Raw genomic sequence first — 17,003 nt, forward strand, 5'->3', positions numbered from 1 at the left:
TGTTCTTCATGGATGCATTTTTAATTTTTTGTTAAAACATATAAAAATTATAAATATATATACAGACACGTTGATGATCACTTACCTTACATTCTATATATATCATCAGCACATCTTCAGCCTTTGTTTGATGAATTGCTTTCATGCACCTGAAGTAAGAGTTTCTCATGTTTTATGCACAGAAAAAAGAAAGCATTACATACATACATATACATATATATAGTTTAAAAAAACAAGCATCTTTTGAGTTTTCATCACCACTCAATGTTGCCAATACTTGCATTACATGCGTTCACTCTCATTACAAAGTATAATTTGAGGAGGAATTAACATGATCTATCAAGTCATGATCAAAGTTTAAGATCTAAATCTATGTCTTGTGTATCACTCTTATCTGATGAGTTCTGACTCCTTGATCCAGTACTCAAGAGAGAACGATCTTCCCGCCTCTTCTTCTGTATCGAATCCTATTATATATAATTATTAATCAAAACAAATCAAAAGAAACAAAGTTTCAGTATATATGATCATATGATAATCTAATCTTAACTTTTTCACATAAATAAAAAAAAACATAGTTATAACATGACTTTGAGTTCTTGATATATATATATATATATATATATATATAGTTCAAACCTCCATAGTTTCTTCTAAGAGTGGCAGTGTCACAGTCTCTTGCACAACATTATTTGGCATGTATAACCTGCTGCTAATTTTGATATATGTATATATTGACAAAAAAAATGTTATAAAAATTAGTTAAAAAACATCATAGATATGAAAGGTTGAGAACATGTATATATATATATATACACATATAGTATACCTAGAAGAAGAACAAGATGAGAAGTCACCATATGATCTTATATCTAAGGTTTCATTGTCTCCAAACATCATCTACAAACATGAGGATTGAATCAGATGATAAATCAGTCTTCCTCTTCATATGAAACATTAGGGTTAGGGTTAGGGTTAGTGATTTCTCATATATACCATCTGCTGGTTAGCTTGAAGACCATGATAAGGTGAAGAAGCAGAGGTACTGGAACTAGAATTAGAACAATAAAAAGATGGTGAAAATGCCACCTCTTCTCTCAGACCATCTTCCTGCATGAAAACAATAATCAAATGCACTAAAACACACACACATATATACACAAACATAAAAACTATAAAAACTTTAATTTTTTTTTTTAAAAAAAACAATAATAAAAACACACACACACACAAACACAGACATGCATACAGATATACATACCTTGTTTAGATTGGAATGAAAAGGAGAGTGAAGTGAAGGGAGATAAGAAGCCATCTGATCATGGAGTCTGATCTTCTCAAGCTGAGCAACTCCAAGGCCTCTTTGAGGTTGCTTTGGTTTATCTGAATTATTCTTCTTTCCTCTCTTTGAAGAACCAGATCTTCCATTATTCCCCAAACCCAGCTCACCAAAGTGCTTGTCCATACCCTTGACTTTCTTAATCTCTCCTATCAAAGAAAAAAAAAACAAGCTATTTATGTCCTATAGACAAAGAAAGAGAAAGAAAGAGCAAGAAGGAAAGATAAAGACAGACAGAGAGAGAAAGAAGAGGAAAAGGACACATTTCCATGACAGCAAGTGATATGGTGTCTCAAAAAGTTAATTAGTGCAGTGCTGGATGAAGATTAAGACTAATCTTTATATTAATTTGAGGGTTAATTTAGGGTGGTTTGGAACTTTGAAGAGTTAATTATCATCTGTGTCTTGGTGTCTAGAAGAACATGTGAGAGATGTTCCTAACAGCTCATATAATCTTTTGGAGCTTGATTTGTCAAAGATAATATAAAGGATCTTTGTCATTTAATAGTGCTTCTCTTACTTGGCATATGAGATCATATATATATATATATATATTCCTCTAAATTATATATTAATGTCTTCATTCACATGATATATACCTTCATATATATATATATATATATATATATATATATATATATATATAACTATCTACATCTCCTTCATATTTTCTATTTGTACTTAAAAACTCTTAATTTATAATTTGTGTGAATTTAACTTTATTTTAGTTGCATGCTTTGTATAATTAATTAGTAAAAATATAAAATAAAAAACCTCTTCATTTTGCTGATCAATAACAAATAATGCAGTGAATTTAATTTATCTTAATATATTAACATGTAAAGAAATGAAAAAAAAAATACAATAAAATACTTTTTTTTTTTAAACCATGCACTGTGATTGTGGATGCAAGAGTTTATATGGATGCAAATGTTCATGATAATAGGCATGAAAAGATTATGTAATTTTTCAAAAATACAAAATACCTCTTTTTATTTCAAGCAAAAACGGATACAAAACTGAAAAAAATACACAATATCTCTTCTTATTTCAAGCAAAAAGCTGAAAAATCCAATTTTCTATTTTATTAAATAAACGATTAGGTTCCATATTTTATTTACAATGTCTTTTATATTTTCAATTATTTGTATTTTTGATATATAATAAAAGATATTCACATGGCTATCTCATAGAAAAGCAATATTAGTTCAGAAAATGGTTATGGAAAAACTTTAGAGTAGAAGCATAATTAAACAAGTCATATAGGAAAGATTGGCGAATAATTAGCTGTATATGATCGCTTGAGAAGCCAATCATAATGTTTTTATATGAACATATAACCCCAAATTTGTTTTGATAATTATATGTGCATCTATACAATCAACTAGGTTGTTAATGTGAATTAATTAAATTCTTCAACCTAGGACATATGATGAGCTAGCTAGCATATATACCATTTTTTTTTCTATCAATCTCATGCCACCCTCCCTAGATACATACTCGTTTTAGTTGTAAAAATGATCTGAATGAAAAATAAATTTTAAAAATGTTTATTCACTTAAATCTATCAAAGAAAAAAAGCAATTAGAGATTCATTATAAATTTATTAGATTAAACAAATCAAGGCATAAGATTAAGATATATATATATACTTTGCAAGACCCCAAATTGGAGAGATTTTTAATTTTAACTACGTTTTTAGAAAACAAAAAAATATTTTTTTCTTGCAAGAAAACAATCCAAACAAGCCATAACATGATATCAAAAAATTACTCATAAATATGCATATGATTGATGAAATTAGCATATGATAAATCATTATTAAAATAGTCCTATATGACTTATGAAACACCATTACAATAATATTAATTATGGAACAAATTAAGAAGTTACTATGTCACGGTGGATAACTAACTAATCACATCTAATAGATAATAATAATATATATACACACACATACAAGTGAAGATTGGTTAACAAACCTAACTAGGAGGTGGCTAGCTTATTAGCAAGCAGTGGAGTTAGTGATTCAATTTACAATGATTAGTTAGCACATATAATTGTTGTCATTTTGATTAATTAACAATTAGACATCCATTAATGAATTAAGTTGAATAAAGAAATGGGATTTGGCAGGCAAAGAAGATGAAAAGGGTGTGGTGTTTGGTATTGGAGTTAATGATTATGAATAAAATATAATGAAAGGAGAACAAGGTGGGGATTTTGGTGTGTTTGGAGAGGGAACACTCAATATCTATTTTAGATTATGCTCACATGCACTATGATCCTGATGCTTTGCCTAAAGCATCCTATGTTTTATTATTTATTTTATTTTACTAATAAATCATAACATTAATTACCATATTAACAATCTATTATTATGGTGCTAATCGACTGATCCAATTGTATATAAACATATATAGGTGTTGCTCAATGCTCACCTCTATATATCTCAATATTAGTATGAGAAAATTGCTTCCATACCTCTATGAAAATAGATAATTATTAACATACCCTCATAAATATCATAGTTATTTATATATTTATGAAAAACATTTTTATTTTCTTATGTGTTTTTATGATGAAAACTAACTTAAATTTTTTAAAGTATAGATTAATTATTGTTTTTTTAAATTTTTAAGATCCATCAAGAAAAAAGAAGAGGGTAAATAATAGTTTAATTAACTATTATAAAAAAATTTTAATTAGTATTTAGACAAAAAGTATCACGAAAAAAAAATATCATTTTTGATGATGTATGAAAAAATTTAAAACACTATATTGGATTTAGTCAGAGTTATTGCCTTTTTAAGCGACTCAATAGCATTTACGCCTAACAATCATCTTTTTGATGTCACTAATATCCCATGTCAGGTGCGATTAACGCTTTTTTCTGTCAGCAGTCTTTTTCATCACTAATGGATCATATAACATACCCTCTTAACCATTTACTTACGGTATTAGCCTATTAGCCTATTGTATTGTTAGTCTTATGTGACCATCTTTTGATTTCATCCGGAAATAGTATTCTAAACTTGTTTAATTTAATTCTATAATAAAGTGCTAGATGTACCAAGAAAATCTTTTGAATGGAACACTTTCTCCAACCACATTCACATAAACTCAAAGTGGGAATTATCAATTGAATTCAACCCAAAAATCTCAGATTCCTCAAAACATGCAGTAATGTTTCACATTGAAAATTAATTCATGAGAAATAGCATGATTTGTTGTCCTCCATGAACTATGAAAATTTAAGTTACAAAACAAAACATTCTTTTTAACCCTTTCAGTTTGCATGTTTTCAGAGCGGTTCTTGCACACATGTTTAGATTCCATGTCCATATATCTTTCCTTTTTCTTTTGATGTGGAGCTGACAACAAAGTTCATGATGGATTACTCTATCAAATTAATAACATTTAACCTACAACCAATCAAAGTACCAACAAGATCTAAAGTACAGTGAGACTTGCATATATAATTGTATATATACTACATAATACACACTTGCATTAAATCTTAAACTTGTTGTGTGTGCTTATATATATACATTATTAATGAAATTATTGTACAAAGTGGTTAGCATTTTAGAATAGTTGTGGCATTAAGGGCTAAATCTAATAAAAAAATGGAGGCCAAAGATATGGTTTGTAGGAGAGTCCCATGAATAAATGAATAAAGATATGATAGTGTTATTATTTTATGTAGTTTAAAGCTATCAAAGTAGTTTACAAGTCCTTGTGATGTCTTGGTTCATTGTTAGGAAATCTCAACAGTGAGGGAGATCGTAATCTTCTTTCTAATTGTTTATATATAATTTGGTTTTATATATATGCATGGGGGTCCTTCCTCTCACTTTATTTTATCACAAGAACTAGTACTTAATTGTTTGCAAATGTTTAGTAATGTTTCCAAGTATGTTCATGACTAATTAGGAAAATGTTTGTGATCCATTTTATTGATGTTTTGATACTTTAGCAAAGACTTGAATGCTTAACCACTTTAATTATAAGATGGTGATTTTTTTAATTATATATATATGTATATTATTTTTATTCGCACCTTGTGAAGATCCAGCTCAAGTATGAGGATTTTTTTTTCTTTTTTTTTAACTTGTTTATGTATAAGTACTTGTTTTTTTTTTCAAAGAAATGCGGACAAGAATATCAATCATAGCCATACATTCACCTTACATGCTCTCACCCAACATAAGTTAACTTTGAACCCACCTCTTCAACATGACACAAACACCATATAAAGAGGACCCACTGCCAATGTTTGCTTTATATTTTATTTTTTTTCTTTTGAACTATAATTATTGTTTTATAACTCTTATTTTAGATTTTTTTTTTCTTTTAAAAAGCACAAAATTTAAGAAATATTGGTATCTAAATTTACCAAAATAAATAAATAATTTGTATATAAAAGTTTAGAGTTGTTCTCAATCCCTTTATATAAAAATAAATATTATTTTTTTCATGTTTGTGCTATAATTATTTCCCTATAACTTTGGATGTTGATCACTTATTAATTAATCATACTGCTAATCACACTTATCAAGATGATATACATTTTATAAAACCCAGTCCCATCATCAACGCATAAAGATTGGGCTAGCCCATCGTTGGCCCATTTTTATGGATTCAATTTAAGCTATTATTTCAACTTATAAGTTCAAAACAATTATCTTAGATAAATTTTCTCCATTCAAAATTTGGCATTTTCTTAAGTCCTAATTTTCTAATTAAAAAAATGAAAAAAACTCTGTGGCTCATGAATGTGGGTTGTGACATCACCCAGTGAGTTAATTCCTCCAATGAGGATTCAAACTTTCACCGTTCTACACGTCACACAAGAAACTTATTTTTGTCCTTGATAATTTGACATTTTCTTAAGTTCTAATTTTTTAATTTTAAAAAACAAAATGAAAAAAACCATGTGGCTCATTAGTGTTAATTCCTCCAATAAAGATTTAAACTCTCACTATTCTACACATCATAGGAGAAACTTAATTTTTAGTGCCATTAACCACTTGAACCAAAGGGTTTTGGTAAGATTGTGCATTTCGATATTTAGTATAATATAAATTTTTCATCCATTTTTCAATAAAATTAAATTGCCAAAGACAACATCAAATTCTAATTGGATATTAGAAAAATTTAAATCCAAAAAAAAAAAAATTTGATGCATACCATAACAACCAATGGTAATTTGACCATCAAAAGGATTAAATTAAAATAATTTGAAATTTTAAGTAATTTATTGAGAAAATTACCAACATAATAAATTAATAATTGGATTGAATTGAATTTTTTTTATATAATAGGCCGATAATTCGATTGTTTTTTCAAAGCATTTAGTGAGTGTACGGGTGAGAATGATTTCTCAATTAGCAATTTAGCATGTTGTTAAAAAGAAAAAATTGAACATATATATATGTCAAAACTTATTTGTTTATGATTAAAATAAAAGGAACCTTGGGCTAGCCAATGGTAAGTTCGGTAACTAACCATGGTTGTAAGTGAGAGGTCTTGAGTTTAAATCTCACAGCTTATAATTCATATTAGGGTCTCATGTGAGAGTTCTGTGTGAGGATTGCCTCTCGTTCTTCCTTCAGGGTTACCATGGCGGGGAAACTATTTTCAGAAAGTCATTCAAGCCACCATAACTGGTGCATCTCTGTACCTGCATGTCCTTTGCTTTGTCAACTTTGTTAAAAAAAAAAAACTAAAATAAATGAAATAATAATAATAATAATAATAATAATAATAATAATAATAATAATAATAATTTCTCACACTTTCTTTATCTCACTAAAAATACGAGAAGTAAAAAAAAAAAGGAGGCCATTAACGTGAGCTTGGCACGAGATCCACCGCGTCGCCATGCTCGAGAGCACGCTCTCGGCTCGCCGGGCGCCACCCGGCGCCGAGGAGAACGACGGAGACGATGAATCCAAGACAAGGAAGCACGCTCCTCTCCACTCCCGTCTCAACATGCTCCTCTCCCCCCGTCTCGGCCCCTTCACCGCCGCAACCACCGCCTCCCCTTCTCCTTGCCTCGCTTTCGCCTTCGCTGTCCCTCTTCTCGTCTGCTTTGCCTTCGTTTACGCCTATTTCTCCCGCCCCAGCACCTGTGCTTGTGTCTCCACCCACGACTCGCTCTCCCGCATCGCCTTTCTCGGGGGTGGAAGCCTCGAAGGGCTTGCCTCCGATTTCGGATCTCTTGGCGTCCCTTGGTGTAGGTTTGATTGCCCTGGATCTTGATTCTTTCGTTTGGTTTGTGGATCTTTGATTCTTTGCGTTGCTTTGATTGGAGTTTGATCTGGATTCTCCCCCGTTTTTTGGCGTTCATTTTGCATGACTTTGATCCCAATTTCAAGTATTTATCTATTGCATCCATAAAGATTGCTTCTTTATTAGCTTGCATTTCGGGTAAATGCTCTGGAAATTATCTTGTGGCCTTCTATTTGCTATATCTCTAGTTATTGCTTCGATTGTTTACCTCCATAGAGATCTGATTGTGATTATGAGATCAAACCTGGTTGTTATGTTAGCTGAGCTTGACTGTGCCTCTTTCATATTACTTGCTATGGATTTTTTTGCTAATTGTTGTCTTTGGATTAAAGAGATGTAGAGGAATAGCAAACAAAATGGAAAGATTGTAAATTAATAGCTGAAAAATAAAGTTTTGCTTTTCTATCCTTTTTCTACATCAGTTTTTCTCTATTTTCCATCTAAGGTCAGTCCATAAGAGATTTGATCTTTGTTGATTAAGCTTGGCCATGACTTTTTGCTTGTGTTCGATTTGATCATTCTTGGATTTTGCTTGAGCTGGGCTTTTATTGTGCTCCCTATCTGCTTTTCATGAACATGCTTGGCATTTGATAGCATAATGCCAACTCTTACTTCAATCAATTTTCTTGGCAAAAGGTAGATCTAAACAGGGGAAAATGGTAGAGTGGACTTCAAAGGACCTGCTCAAAGCCCTTGAGGAGTTTGTGCCGATCTATGAAACCCGACCTATCCAGAACAACATGTATGGCATGGGATTTGACCATAGCTTTGGGCTTTGGTTCATGGCACGATGGCTTAAGCCGGATCTGATGATAGAGAGTGGTGCTTTCAAAGGGCATTCTACATGGGTCCTGCGCCAAGCAAGGCCTGAGACACGCATTATCTCTCTTTCGCCCCGACACCCTGAGAAGTATCTGCGGAAGGGACCGGCTTATGTTGATGTGAACTGCACATACTATGCAGGGAAAGATTTTGTGGATTTTGGAAATGTTGACTGGAGAAGTGTTCTAAAGAAACATCATATCACAGATCTCAGTCGGGTTCTTGTTTTCTTTGATGATCATCAGAATGAACTCAAGAGGTAAACTATTATGTGTGACGATGACTTTCCTTAATTTGAAATTATTTTGATGAATTGTTTATAGAGGTCACTTGATTTACCATAATTATTCATTTTAAGTGACTTATGCTTCTTGCTAAAAGGTGGTGACACACACATCACTTTGCTGATTTTACTTATGCTTGTTATCATGTTTGGTGTCTGATTCATCCCGAAATCTGTTTATGCAGAGTGAAGCAAGCGCTCAAAGCTGGATTTCAGAATCTTATATTCGAAGATAATTATGACACTGGGACTGGTGATCACTATTCTCTGAGACAGATATGTGATCAGTTTTACATCAGAGGTGTTGGGGCTTTTCTTTAACTCTAATATCTGATCTTGTGTGTTTATATCTTCTTGCATGGAAGCATTTGCCCCATATGTTCCAGTACTTGTGCTACTTGAAACTTCTGACAATCACATTCAAGTGGTGCTTTGTCCAGCACTAGTGAAATTGCACAGTTATGTCGATCAGCATATTTTCATAAATCCTGTTTTACCCAGCAACCATCCTAGACTTGTTTAGGGGTTATTTTTTCTAATTTCCTTGTTAGATGAAATTGCAGGAAATGACATTTCAGGTATATATTCTGAAATCACAATTAAGATGAGTTATTATGGAAAGACCGATGGAGTTGTTGAATAACATAATTATAAAGTCACTGTGGCCCTTGAAATGGAATGCAAATATTAAGAGACTTTGTGAAATTTTATATATCATAAAATACTGGTTTGTGCTTTTGCAGCACCATGCATTGTGAGAGCTAAGGATTTCATTTGTCTATTACAACTCCTTCCACACTAAATCTATTGATCGACCTCTCACCTTTTGTTCTGTCCTGTGCATAGGTGGTGGACATTCCTGCTTCAAGGATGGTGATGAAGCTAGGATAAGGATGAAACGGAAGAAGTTCTGGGACAAGGCTGTGAACATCAATGAACTCTGTGGGCCGGGGGAAGCATGGTGGGGTGTGAGGGGTTACATGCGGGATGATTTTAATCACAGCAATAAGGCGATCTCATATGCAGAACATTTTCAGAATAGCAGGTTCATTGAGTCTATTTTAGATGTGTACTGGGAGCTCTCACCAGTGGCCGGCCCATCGCTCACCCACCAAACAAGATACGACCCGGCACGGTCCTCTGAACCTATCATTGAAGATGGCCGATTTGGCATGTTTAAGAGGCTTGGTCTAACGAAATTTGATTCTTCTGTTTTTAATGGATACACACAGATGGTTTATCTTCAGATATCTGCATCCCCATCATGATCATCTAGGAAGAGTATTCAGGTGACTCATTTGAGATCTATTAACTAGTTCAATCTGTCATCTTGTTTTGACTATGACTGAAACTCCAGTTGCTGTACATAGATTTTGATCATTTGAATGAATTCACAACATTTAGACGATGGAAAGTGCCCTTCTCATAATATCATTCTCTTATTTCTTGTTACAGCATTTCATCTTAAATTATGATTGCAGAATTCCATTATCTTGATTGTGATTGAAATTTTAAGAACAATGACATCACAAATGCACATCATCATTCTATAGCGGTAGATGAATATCGACAAACCCTAGCTTCCTGATAAACAAGACCAGGTTTGCAGAAATATCCATTACTAGGACTACAATGTCGATCCTCTGAACACACACACTGCCCTTCAAGAGCACATCCATCATCTTTATCGGTTACATGTCCCAGCAGTATCTCCTCAGACCATGAACTGTAAAACACCCCCAGTGGATCTATTTTCTTTCTTGCAGCAATGAACAAACTCATGTACGGATACTTTTCTTGAACTCCCAGGAATGCAACCTTTCTGTTCTTTGCCCAGTGTGGCCTTGCTCCATGCTTGAAGAATGCCATCTGCTCAACCTCCTCCCAAACATCTTCACTCAACCTCGGTGTCATGGCGTCATCTGCTCTGAAGTAGTTGAAGTCTACTACAACAGAATCTTCCGGCTGGCCAAGGTACGCCGTTGATCGCTTAACAAAACGTATCAGCATGCCATTGTAGTTGTCTATGCCACAGAAATTATCTGGATTCAAGTCTCTCAACTTCTTCACATCTCGGATGAAGTCTTTGAACTTTTGAGGTGAGAAAATTGCTGTTGTTTCATAGAATATGAGTCCTTTGATCCTTGGATCCCATGCACATGAACTGAGGAGGTCTAGTGATGATGAATATAAACAAGAACCAGATGTTTGCATCTTGCCTTGATAACCAACAACTGGGTAACCGGTGAATATGATCTTGTTGTTCTTCAGGCCAAAGCCTACAAATTTTTTGGCACTAAGTTCCATGCTTGCTAGAGTGCATTTCCCTTTTATGCTCTTTGCCTTCTCTGCTGCTTTCTCTGTTTCAAAAGCAGCACTCAATTTTTCAAAACTATCATACGAAAGATCATTTGAGGACTCTCTTATGGTGTCAAGGAAAAGATGAAAACTAATTGTTACTGTTCTCTTATCTCTGTTATTATTAAATGAGAATTGATTAAATTTCAGTAAAAATGAAATGGTACCTGAGGCTCTAACTGCAGTAGAAGTAAGTGTGGCAGTGGATTGAAAACCAATGAAATCATTGACACCTTCTCCAGGAGTGCTCATAGGAACTCTATCGTCAATCCTATAAATTGCTTTCTTTTGGGATGGAAACCAACTTATGTCTGCAAACTCATGCTTCTTAGCCAAATCCATGAAATCATCTTCAAATGATGAATCATTTTGAAATGAAAACGTTATGCTTCTCTTGAACCTTGGCTCCAACGAAAGTGTCACCTATAAGTTGCAGGCATGAGTTCTCATAAACAATAATTTTTGCACTCTCATATGAGAGCTGAAAACTGAGTATTATTGACATTGTTGTCACAATAATGAAGTTGTCAAACACTTTACTCTTATACGAGAAGTTAAAAAATCAACTCTCTTCTGATATATGATGGAGACCTAACAATAAAAGTGTGTGTGAAATAGTTTGTTTACGTTGTAAAAATATATATATATATATATATATATAATATTTACTAGAGTCGTTTATAAATAACAATTCTATATACATCCCTCTATTATCCAACAGTTTCGGATCATTCATTCATGTATACTTTAACAGCATTCTACACAGTGATGTGCAAAATGAGATGAACAGTGTTAAGAATGGTATCTTTCTAATATATTTTTTTTCCTTACTTTTGCCTTTCTTGTGTGAACGTCCGTAGAGAATGTATTATATATATATATATATATCGATTTGGTTTTGTTTAAATTTTGGTTAAGCTTTTTGAATGTTATACATCTATGAATAACAATTTTAAAAAGATACGCATATGAAAGGTGCAATTTTATGGAGATATATACTTTCAAAATTTTATAAGAATTATATGAACTCAAAATGAAAATACAGTTTCCCAATCTCATTGAAATAAAATGAGGAAAGAAAACAAAGTTTTTCCAATTTTTTTCCTACTTAGAAAACTTGATAATTGCTAATATTATTCACATAACAAGCATATATATTTTTTTAACTATGCGTGCGCACATTATTCTTATTTTATTAAATAGAATATACAACCACATAAACATAACCATGAATTAACCGATAAAACTAAAAAAAGATTAAAATATTCTCATAGAAAGGACTGATTCGTTAAGGATAAATTAATAATAAAAAAATTTTATAGGGATCAAACCAGAATTTTGCACGGTATATATACAAACAAACACGTTTGTAATACCTTGGAGATGGCCGCTATAATCCCGAGAGAAACCCTAGCGGCATCGAAGAGAGGATCGCCGGCGACCACCGTGACAACCTTCGCGTATCCTTCCGACCTCCCCGCCGGCACCACCAACCTCATCCCGACCACATGATCGTGCACGGCCCCTCCATTCCCCCACCACGAGCTCCCATGCGACCCAGTGCTCACCAGCCCTCCAATACTCACCCCTTCCCAGTACGGCGCCGCAACCAGACTCATTCCGGCGGCCTCCACCCGATCTATGAGCGCCCTGAGGCCAACTCCGGCATCGGCTGTGACTGTTCTTTGGGAGGGATTGATTTCGATATTGGTATTGTATTTGGAGGTGCTTATGAGAAGGGCGTTTGAGGTGGGATTAGGGCAGGAGAATTTGGGGATTGTGTGGGAGAAGGAGCTGACGAGCTTGATTTTGAGGTTGGATTTGGTGGCCATGGCGATGGCGGCGAGGAGATCTTGCTCGGAGGTTGGGTAGAGGACGGAGGGGACGGGGCAAGGGTTACGGGTGTTGAAGATGCCGTAGGCGTTGGAGAGAAGGCAGATGGTGGTGTTGCATTGGATTGGTGGTGATGGTGGGAAGGACATGGTTGTTGTGATGAAGCAAAAGAGGAAGAGAGTGATGGTGATTGTGGTGGTCGCCATTAAAATGAGGGTTAGGGTTAGGTTTCCGACGAGACGACGAGGTTGTTGGTTTTGAATTGAAGGGTCTTAATGCATGGATTTCTTTTTGTTTTGGCCTTATTTATTCATTTATTTATTTTTTATATATATATTGGATAAATAAGTGAAGAACACTTTCTATTTATTTAAAAGTAGTCAGGATATGCATCAATGTAAATAGCATGTACGTGTTTATAATTTGTATGGGTTTTGAAGTTTAATTTTGAGTTCTTTTCAAAACGAATACATTAATACATAAAAAAATTTAGTGATAATAGGTAAAAAAATCATTAGTCTTTTTAGTGGATTTTTAGTGTATTTTTTTATTAGATGATATTATAATGTGTGATATATATATATATATGATTCTTATAGAAGAAAAAGTATTATTTATTATAAAAAATAATAATAATTAAGATTTGATTTACAATTAGATTTAGTGTGAATTAAAGTGTTTTAGTTTGGTTTGTCAATTACAAAGTTGGTGTGATGAATATATAAATTTGGAAAGATTGCTTAGAAGATTTGAAATCATAAACGTTACGAATGGGGGATTGATATTATATATTCATATCATATGTTTCCATGAAGGAGTATTTCCTTTTTTATAATAATAATAATAATAATAATAATAATAATAATAATAATAAAAGGCATGACAAGGGAAAAGATTAGAAGGCCATTAATTATTGTTGGACTTTTTTTATTCTTTCTTTTGTTCACATTTGCTTGTTAACCAAAAAAACTTGAAAAAAAAAATTTGTTCACATTTCTATGGCACAGGATACTGGTTTTTCTTCTTTAAAAAGATTTTTTTTTATATTACAAGAATTGATTATTGATCAGTTAAAAAAATTATTATTATCCGTACAATTTTTAAGACAAATGTTTGCATAAAATCAATTATTTGTTACTCTTGTCTATCTATCTCTTTCACTCCCAATACTATTTTATTGTCTCATTTACTCTATCCATTTCTATATACTCTGTATTCTATATTTCTAATAGGTTTATTTTTTAAGAAAAAGTTTTAATATTTTATATTACAAAAAATAATTATATTATGGAATTGGAAGATAAGATTTCATGGAAGATGATATTGAGCCATTCAAGAAACAACCTGAGGCATCCAAAGCAAGCGAACATCCATCATTATCATTTTATATATGGAACTTAGCTATGATTGTCCTCATGTACTTAATTTTGCTTCAAACTATGTACGGTTTTCCATCATTTAAATATGATAGGCAATAGGCATGACATTCAAGCAAACATGTATATATATTATGATATGATAATGAAGTTATTGATAAAGTAGTACAAAAAGAATGTGGTGACTTGGTGCCATTCCTTCTTTGGATAATTAAATGGGTGTTTGGTTCCGGATGTGAGCTCGCAGTGATGGTCCTGATGGAAGTGGTTCACTTCTAAGAACTTTCATGTGAGATTTTAAGTTGCTCTCTATAAATTAGTGATATATTTATTTTTATTAAAAAAAATTACATGTTGCCTTCAAACCTATATAGTAAGTGGTCCAATTGTAAGTGCGCGCGTGGATTATGTTATGATATATATATATATTATAAAATATCATAATGTTAGAATTGTTATTTTATTTATGATGAAGTTTTAAATTATTTTGTTTTATTGTCCTGTATGGAGAAACACAAAACTCTTTTATATATTAAGAAGAGGGACCATTAAATTAATGAACAAGTGTTTTTGTCCTTAGATTATCAATATTTTTAAAAATATACAAAAAATAAAAAATAAAAGAATGTCCTTATAAATCATGTATTAATTTACTGTTCACTTGCAAAATTATAGAATTAATATTATTTTTTTATGGTTTTTAGTTTTTATAAAATATATAATAAATTTTAATTATAATAAATTTATTTTAATGAAGTGATTTTTGATATTTAATGGTTTTTTCTCTAAAATAATCTAATTCTTTCAGTGTCCCATCTACCAAATTTTAAATTTTAAAATAACTACAACTATTAATAAAAATAATAATAATAATAATAATAATAATAACTAGAACTAATTAGTACTCCATATCATCAATTCTACTTCCATCTAATATTTGTAATCTCACTAGAACTCAACTCCATATATATATATATATATATATATATATATATATAACTATCATCAAACTATAAACTATAAATCACTGATCTATTAGCTATTGTAATTAGGGCTTTCTCACTGAACTTAACAAACAATGAGTAACGGTGATCATATTGAAACAGTTTATAGGTACAGTCTCCGGTCATCCTACGGATCATCAAGGTGGTCACCACCATCTACATTATTCAACAACATCGGCACTGGACAAATAATTACTCCTTTTCTTATTATCAGATATGAATACGAAATCGAAAATTATTATTACCATCCTATAAGTTCAGGGTTTTGGATTTCCGATCCCATGACTGTGAGCTCACATGGATATTGTGCTTATGATCTTCTCTTATTTGCAAACATATCATCAGCCATGGAAACAATACAAAATATGATAATTGAATCTGATCCCTTCTTTCCTTTGATTGTGCCTTTGGATTGGTGTTACAATTTGGTGAATCAAGTTGCTCATGAGATCCTGCAGCGAGATATATACCGTTCGGAGAATATTATTTGTCTTGAGTTGGATATTATTATACAAAACCGTATTGTGGATCATATTGATCATGATGAATATGGCCACAGAGTTGATGAACGTGAAGACAGTGATGATGATGATGATGATGATGATGATGATGATGATGAGTATGAAGAAATATTTATAAATGAGTCTTTTGATGTTGAACAAGAGCATGTTATTCTTAGGCCTGCACCACCGGAGCTTTTGGGGAGTTTGGTGTCGGAGGTGTGTTCGGATGAAACTAATATTGGATATCAATGCGTGATTTGTATGGAAGAGTTCATTGTAGGTGCAAAGATACAGCGTTTGCCATGCTCTCATTCTTTTCATGAAAATTGTATTTTTTGTTGGTTTCAAGATAAAGCTACATGTCCAATTTGTAGATATGGTGAACAATTATATGGTTATTAATTTATATGGGAGTCAAATTGAAAACTAAGTTAATGTTTGGTTGAATGTAACTGTAAATACAACAACATATGATGTAATTTAAAATAAATGGATTTCAAAATATAGTACAGTCAAATCCGTTGTTTGGTTAAATGTAACAGCAGATGATGTATTATAAGATTTTGTTTTTAATTAAAAAAATTTATAAATTTGAAATTTAAAATAAAATCCTATTAATTTAAAATAAAGTATATGAGAAAGAAGAATAATCAATAGAATATTAATTCAAGAAAAAAAAATAACCAAACCAAAACAAAACCAATATAAATATACATATATATTTGATGGAGTGGATAAATCATTTTTTTTTTAATAAAAAAATACAATGTCAGCTAAGCAACAATTAAGACCATTTAATAGATAAGATATGATAAAGAGCGGATAGGACATGAGGACTGGATAGAAGTAACAAAAAATATGGGTAAGACAAATTCATATCTTATCTTTGCATTAATTTGATGTACACTAGAGAAGCCATCAAATAGCATTTTATTATCCTATTTTATGTTTAAAATGTATATCATAATAATGATGATAGGATATGATTTGAATTATATAAATTTACAAAATTACTTTATGATATAGTTATATTATTTCAAAATTTTTTTTTTTAATCTATCTCCTCGCCGACAGATTTTTCATCACAAACATGGAGTTGGACTATTGAAAGAAGAAGCTATTAAGTAAAACCCTGATAAATCGAATAAAGAGTAAAAAAATAAATTTGTTAAATGATAAATAAATAAA

General features: G+C 32.0%; 3 protein-coding genes across 4 annotated transcripts; 1 reads left to right on the plus strand and 2 right to left on the minus strand.

The window, feature by feature from the left end:
- Positions 1-275: 275 nt before the first annotated feature.
- Positions 276-1,465, minus strand: LOC120251472 (protein SPEAR1-like). Its single transcript, XM_039259987.1, has 5 exons — positions 1,262-1,465; positions 997-1,110; positions 830-900; positions 640-709; positions 276-467 (listed from the first exon to the last, which is right to left on the minus strand). The coding sequence occupies exons 1-5, from the start codon at positions 1,463-1,465 to the stop codon at positions 351-353; spliced, it is 576 nt and encodes a 191-aa protein (XP_039115921.1). The 3' UTR covers positions 276-350.
- Positions 1,466-7,182: 5,717 nt separating this feature from the next.
- LOC120251579 lies at positions 7,183-10,650 on the plus strand. 2 transcript variants are annotated; one of them, XM_039260154.1, is made up of 5 exons: positions 7,183-7,580; positions 8,273-8,717; positions 8,927-9,042; positions 9,588-10,030; positions 10,551-10,650. In XM_039260154.1, exons 1-4 carry the CDS (start codon positions 7,226-7,228, stop codon positions 10,007-10,009), a joined length of 1,338 nt encoding a protein of 445 aa, XP_039116088.1. In that variant the 5' UTR covers positions 7,183-7,225; the 3' UTR covers positions 10,010-10,030; positions 10,551-10,650. The 2 variants fall into 2 exon arrangements, with proteins under 2 accessions (XP_039116088.1, XP_039116087.1); XM_039260153.1 differs by lacking the exon at positions 10,551-10,650 and having other exon boundaries at positions 9,588-10,149.
- On the minus strand, positions 10,263-13,334 carry LOC120251578 (L-gulonolactone oxidase 3). Its single transcript, XM_039260152.1, has 3 exons — positions 12,476-13,334; positions 11,267-11,522; positions 10,263-11,101 (listed from the first exon to the last, which is right to left on the minus strand). The coding sequence occupies exons 1-3, from the start codon at positions 13,136-13,138 to the stop codon at positions 10,284-10,286; spliced, it is 1,737 nt and encodes a 578-aa protein (XP_039116086.1). The 5' UTR covers positions 13,139-13,334; the 3' UTR covers positions 10,263-10,283.
- Between the last annotated feature and the right edge of the window lie 3,669 nt (positions 13,335-17,003).

This window comes from Dioscorea cayenensis, chromosome 20 (assembly GCF_009730915.1).
Source record: "Dioscorea cayenensis subsp. rotundata cultivar TDr96_F1 chromosome 20, TDr96_F1_v2_PseudoChromosome.rev07_lg8_w22 25.fasta, whole genome shotgun sequence".
NCBI lineage: Eukaryota > Viridiplantae > Streptophyta > Magnoliopsida > Dioscoreales > Dioscoreaceae > Dioscorea > Dioscorea cayenensis.

What these genes read in the sequence shown, in the direction of transcription:
- LOC120251579 (XM_039260154.1), top strand. Translation starts at nt 7,226, where the DNA reads ATGCTCGAGAGCACGCTCTCGGCTCGCCGGGCGCCACCCGGCGCCGAG. An exon ending in ATCTCTTGGCGTCCCTTGGT is followed by an intron (nt 7,581 to 8,272) that starts GTAGGTTTGATT and finishes TCTTGGCAAAAG; the next exon opens with GTAGATCTAAACAGGGGAAA. An exon ending in CATCAGAATGAACTCAAGAG is followed by an intron (nt 8,718 to 8,926) that starts GTAAACTATTAT and finishes CTGTTTATGCAG; the next exon opens with AGTGAAGCAAGCGCTCAAAG.
- LOC120251578 (XM_039260152.1), bottom strand. Translation starts at nt 13,138, where the DNA reads ATGGCGACCACCACAATCACCATCACTCTCTTCCTCTTTTGCTTCATC. An exon ending in TTATAGCGGCCATCTCCAAG is followed by an intron (nt 11,523 to 12,475) that starts GTATTACAAACG and finishes TGCAACTTATAG; the next exon opens with GTGACACTTTCGTTGGAGCC. An exon ending in TACTGCAGTTAGAGCCTCAG is followed by an intron (nt 11,102 to 11,266) that starts GTACCATTTCAT and finishes CTTTTGAAACAG; the next exon opens with AGAAAGCAGCAGAGAAGGCA.
- LOC120251472 (XM_039259987.1), bottom strand. Translation starts at nt 1,465, where the DNA reads ATGGACAAGCACTTTGGTGAGCTGGGTTTGGGGAATAATGGAAGATCT. An exon ending in TTCAAGCTAACCAGCAGATG is followed by an intron (nt 901 to 996) that starts GTATATATGAGA and finishes TCATGTTTGTAG; the next exon opens with ATGATGTTTGGAGACAATGA. An exon ending in TCTTAGAAGAAACTATGGAG is followed by an intron (nt 468 to 639) that starts GTTTGAACTATA and finishes TATATATAATAG; the next exon opens with GATTCGATACAGAAGAAGAG.